Source organism: Colobus angolensis, unplaced genomic scaffold (assembly GCF_000951035.1).
Source record: "Colobus angolensis palliatus isolate OR3802 unplaced genomic scaffold, Cang.pa_1.0 Scaffold92, whole genome shotgun sequence".
Classification (NCBI taxonomy): domain Eukaryota; kingdom Metazoa; phylum Chordata; class Mammalia; order Primates; family Cercopithecidae; genus Colobus; species Colobus angolensis.
Window position 1 is genome coordinate 4,392,054 of NW_012123154.1, and position 5,767 is coordinate 4,397,820.

The 5,767-nt window shown below is 47.2% G+C and overlaps 1 protein-coding gene across 3 annotated transcripts in view; it reads right to left on the bottom strand.

The window, feature by feature from the left end:
* Window positions 1–720: 720 nt before the first annotated feature.
* LOC105504471 overlaps window positions 721–5,767 on the bottom strand; it is a 5,744-nt gene continuing 697 nt past the window's right edge. Inside the window, exons 1-2 of one of the 3 annotated variants that reach the window (XR_001000615.1) lie at window positions 2,079–2,233; window positions 721–1,499 (exon numbers count right to left, since the gene is read on the bottom strand). Coding sequence is in view for 1 of the 3 variants with exons in the window: in XM_011931928.1 (XP_011787318.1) it covers window positions 1,235–1,499 (265 nt within the window). In the remaining 2 variants the exon portion in view is untranslated. Of the gene's footprint in view, window positions 1,500–2,031; window positions 2,234–5,767 lie in introns of those variants that run through there. The other 2 variants (XR_001000616.1, XM_011931928.1) reach the window with 2 other exon arrangements.

The following is a 5,767-nucleotide window of genomic DNA, read 5'->3' on the forward strand; positions in this document are numbered from 1 at the left end:
CAGTGCTTTCTAAATGCTTTAACTTTCTGGAATATTTGCGCAGACGGGAACTACTGCTCTCCTGACAGCTGTCAATGAAGCTTCCCTAAAATTCTCCTCGGAGATTTGCCTGCGGATTTCCGCGGCTCTAATGGAAAAGTAAGAGCCTTTCCCTTTCGAACACTAGCTTGCTTCTAGAATCAGTCCAGGGTGGGGGTAGGGGGGCATTTATGCGGCGAGGGATGCGTTCATTCTACCACCCCCTAAATTCCTTGCAATTGCCTTTTCCCCTTTCTGACCCTGAGATGCTTTGGTGTCTTTCAAGTGCAGCCGTAGGCTCCGCTCTTGGCATTCACCGCGTGCCTTAATTGTATGACATTAAATCAAGGTCCGCTGTGAACACGGAGGGCAGAGCCTCTGATCTTGATCCGGAAAGTATCAGACCCACTGCGACTACCACTCTTCTCTCCCTGCCCATCCCCCCCTCCGCTCTGAGTCTCTACCCCCAGAGTCATAACTCATACGCCCAGCTCCTGTCTCTGCTCATCTCTGACACATCTGCCAGAGCCACTGTTAATTAGTCTGTTCCGTGGAAGTGTAGACGAGTGCGTGTGTCTGCGTATACATATGCATATATCTCCATGCCATTTACAGCGCACGCCTAAAAACATACATACGCCTATAAATCTAGTTTTCAAATGACGGCGTGGATCCAAGTTAATTACCCCTCTGGTACAGATCTAATTTTGTAATAGTGTTATTTTGCTGAATGCAATTAACCCAGTTGGTCCGCTCTGAATCCTTTCTAAGGCACTTGTAAGGAATGGCAGGTTTTTAAGGACCACGCCATTGCACGTTCTCCGTCAGAATCGTTGCCAATCGTTTTCTGCTGTCAAGGATGAAATCTAGCACATAAAAGAGAAAACAAACATGCCTGTGTGCCTGTAAGATAAACACACAGATATGCCTGGTCTCTATGTCCTCTGATAACGTTACCGCGGGTTTGGTTGGGAGATTTTGGGAAAAGAGAGTCCGAGGGCGGGCTGGGTCATCTTTCTTTGTAACGCGGAAAAATTAACTCAACCGCACCTGCCTAGTCCCGAGAGAGCTGGGCGGCCCATCTGGTCTGGCTACGAGTTTGCTGCGGAGAGAAAAGGCTGCTCACTAAAGCTTCCCCACTGCCCGGGAACCCGGAACTCGGGTCTGGGCCCGGAAGGGAGATTCGGCTCAGGGCAGCGTAGCCCACTCGCACTCCTCAGCCTGTGGCCAGAATCTGCGGCTGGAAGCGCCTGGGCCGGGCGGAGGGAGGGCGAGCAGGAGAGAGGAAAGGGTAAGGGAAGTTGACCTCTACGGGCGGAGCCCTCTGCGCAGCGGGCAGGAGGCAGCGGGCGCGACGGCTCTTTTCACGGCGTCCCCTACGGCGTGGTCGGCCCGAGGGAAAGGCCCGCTCCCGCTCCAGAGTCCGAGGAAAGGAGAGAGAGCTGAGAGCTGGTCTTGCGCAGAGACCCCAGAATGCGCCCCTGAAAAACAGAATCAAAGCGCAGTGTTAGGGAGGTGGGAGAGAGGAGGGGGAGGGTGAGGAGCAGGGACACGAGGCGGGAGGGAGCACGCGAGGGAGACAAGGTGACGAGAGGACAGGACCCCAGTCAGCCGGTCGCGACCTCCGTCCCCAGGCTTCAGGGGGACGCGGAGGGGACTCTGAGCCCACGGAGCGCGGGGCCCGCAGCCCGGGGGGAGGGGGTGGCGCGGTGGCTGTGAGCGTAGGTCCGGTCTGCGGAAGTCCTAAAGAGGGGGCACGCGCTGCGGACACCTCAGCGTCCAGAGAAACGATTTCGGGAGCTGGAGCCTTGAAAACGCGCCTGTAGATGGTCCTTCTGTGCAGTTCCAGCCGTTCCCGCATTCTGCACCCCCTTTCCCCAGCCTCACCCCCTCCCTTAGACCACACGCCAGACCCGCACTCTCCAGTCTCCACCCCTCTTGGTTTAGGACCCTGCAAACTGCAAGACCGGCAAGAAAATCGAAAGGATCGATGAGAGAAAGAATTACATGCACCCATAGCCCTAGAAATCCGGAGGGAGACCTGCTAGCCCTGCTCAAACCTGGAGAGGACCAAAACGTTTTCAATCGCTGCTCAGCGCGTTCGTAGAGGAAAGAAGAGGCTGAGAGGCTTCCGTGGTATAAGGTGCTTTAAGGTGGGAGGTGGGGGTAGGGAGGGGGTGGGTCGGAGCGGTCCGGTCTTTCCCCCTCGCTTGCTGATCCAGAATTAGGGATTAATGGCTCGCTCCAGCCAAACAAATAAGGCATCTGCCTTCAGCACAAGAGGATTACACGGGCTGCTGACGTCACCAGTCAGACAGATGTTGGCTCCCAAAGTCCTGAGCAGCTCGCTGTGTCCTTGAAACCAAAGAGCCGCAGAAGGCTTGCAGCCCCCAATTGCAGAGCCTGGGTACAGCAGAGGGCAAGAGCCCTGCCCTTGCCGACAACCCCTTGGCGTCAACCCAGTGCCGGTAGGCAGCTCCCTAAGACGTCGAGCTTCCAGCCTCTCCAAGCGCTCCCTTCGCCGTCCTGCTGTCAAAACCCAAGCTCTCTCAAAACAAGCCAAAGTCACCGTTCTCAGTTGCCTCTCCCTAACATGGAGACAAGCGCCCACAACCCGTCGACACCTTATCTAGATCACGCATTTGAGCTTTCGGGCTCCTGTTCAATCACACTTGGTTGGCCAAGTAACAGGAAAATAAGCACCTTAGGCCGGACAGAACCCACGCTCCAGCTGAGGGACCGCCTCTTAATTACGTGCGCAAGCAGCAAAAGCAGAGCTAATCTGCATCTTCTCTTCTCAACCCCGCAGCCTTCCTTCCCCCCAGGTCAAGGTTTAGGTTTATGCTTAATCTTATCACGAATGCCATGCACGACGAATGTGCCTTTCAAAACAATGACTCTTTGCCAACATAACTCAGCGCCCCAACCAGAGCCCTGGACCACCACTCTGTGAACCACGGGGACCTCACCATGGTCCTGATTAGGACACGGAAAAAATGTCATTGCATATTCTTCTCAAGTACTTTGAATACGTTGTCTAAAAATAAAGCATTAAAATAAGTGTGTGTGCTCAAAATATATGTAGCATCTAATTCTAGCAACCTGCACATTCAAAGAACTGCAGTTTCATTTTATAGCCAAAGCTGATGAATAAAGATCAAAAATTTATTTATTTATAAACTCCAAGGTCCTTTTAAATTGACGTAATTTTAACTTAATTTTAATTATAAACTATTTTAATTTTTCTAACCTGCATACTGTTTTTGCTTTATATGATTTTCCAGGCCTTTACAGGTCACACTAAAGTCAGGTTATGAAATAAGCCAAAAGACACATCAAACTGGAAATTTAAATGAGCAATTTTGAATAAGTTATGTAATCCACAAATGAAATTGTTTTAAATGAATTTTAATTCTGTAAAGGAGTAAAGACTATTCAAACAATGTATGAAACAAAATAAGCTGATCTCTAGCACAGAGCCACACTGAACCAATCCTGTGCCCCAAATCTAATCAGTATATATGAAAAAATATGTGACTTTCTTGGAAAAAAAATAAATGCTTGCTCACAACATTGCACTGTCAGTTATAGAGTACAATGCCTATACAGGGGTAAAAGGAATAGTTGGATTATATCTCCATTCATATTATTCCTGTCTATCAAAGTGGCATTTAATTTTCTCAATTTTATGCATTTAGAAATTCAGTCACTGATAAAAATCAATTTAATTTTCTGTAGTGTCATGCAGCCAATGCCAGTCTGAAATAGTAAAATTTCTGTATCCCCATTCTGTTTCAAGGCCTTATGAAAAACATTCTACATTTAAAAATGATAGATTTAAATTTTGTATGTACCAGTACCAGAAGGTGGGCTTTATCTTATTTTAATTGGATAAATAATATATACTATTCGAGGCAGGATAAAAACTGAACACATAATCATTGTTTCTTTGAAACTTGGTAGAATAAGTTTGAAATGCCACATTTTACCAGGCTAAAATTCTTTTTAAAGACCAAAAAGATTATGTTTGACTTCTAACATGCTTTGAATGTAAACTTCCACTCAGGTCTCAACATTTTATTAGAGTCCTTTTTGCTCAGTGATTTAATATTAGTTCGCTGTCCATGGTCTTGATCCACATGAAAGGATATGCTAGTGTTACCTTTTGAAAAATGAAAGTCACAATGCTTCTGCACAAATTAGACTCCCTAGCATTTTAAAATGATATCAAAAGGGGGAAACACTATAGGCTTTAAGTTCTCTTCCCCATCCCAGTTGTTTTCATTTTTCTATATTTGCCACCAAATTGAACGTACAGGAAGCAGATAGGGAAAGTTTGCATTTCATTATTTTTGAGTTGACAAAACCACCACTCCATTGAAAGATCCAAATAATTGTAATCAATAGGAAATAATATCTTTCAACCTGCAATATTCTTTTGGCGGTTTTCAAAAGAGACATAGACATTCTTGTATAGACATCCTTTTCCACTTTTACATATGGTTTAACAAGTGCAGAAAAATTACAAAAATGACAAATTCAGGGGCAAAAGCCAAACAACCTTTTCAATCATTTCTCTCTCCATATTTACATCGCCATATAGAGGCATATAGATAGCGCGCGCGCACACACACACACACACACAGAGGCTAAGAGCATTAAACTAAATCCATCTCTAACACCTTACATTTTTTTTCTAGCAAAGCATATGTTCCAGTGGCTAAGATGAGGAATAATTCTTCCAGCCAAAATAGCATTTCATCTTCAGTTTAAAAAACAAAAGACTGACCCGGCAGAGTAACATTTAACATCTCTTGGGGTTTCCTTGAAGGGGAGAAAGGAGAAAGGGAAAGAAATATTCCCTCTTTCAAAAATGTAATTGTCTTTCGTTTTTTATTTTCTCCTTCACATTATCAGGAAAAATATGTTTTATATATGTATGTATATATGCATATTTAAATAGACACTTATTTTCCCAAACCCCAAGAGCCGCTGTTGATCTTTGGAGGACACCGATCAGCACAAACCGGTCATATCTCTGCTTTGATACAAGTACCCCAACGATAAGAAAACAGGCCCTTGGTTTTAAACTGAGGTCGGCACCCACGCCAGGCCATGGGGCCGAGCCTCAGCGATTCACACTTTCCTGGGCGTGAGAAGGCTACTTTCTCAAGAAGTATTTCGAACTTGGGAAAATTCTAGTACCGGAAGAAAATGGCCTAAACACAATAGGACTCGCCATTTTCTCCTTGTGAAGCACAAAGCGCTTGGCGCTGCCCGCCACACAAAGAAAGCCTGGGCCCGCGGAATTCTTGCACATTTTCAAGAGGCCAAAAAATACCTTCTCAGAACCACAATTTCTCCCTCCTGGGCGCCGTGAGACACACCCTCTCTCCCACCCTCATTCAGTCTTCGTCCCAAGAAGATCCCTTATTTGAGATGGAGATAAAAGACGCACAGAAGGCGCGATGCTGGCGTGCTAGCCAACCTCGGCAAGAATAAGTCCTGAAAACCGAGGGGCCCGACCCGCGGCTGGCCGGGGCTCCATTCTAGGCCCGGGGTGGGGGAACTCCCTCCTCTTCAGATCCCTCCTTCCAATTCCATTCTGTCCCCCAAGCGTGTCTGGGAACCTGGCGAGCTTAGGGATCTCTGTGACCTGATTTCCATCCATTGCCAGGAACCAACCTAACAGCCCTGAGCTGAGCCGGCGGCTCTCAAGGATGCTCTCGGCGCGGGAACTCCTCCACTC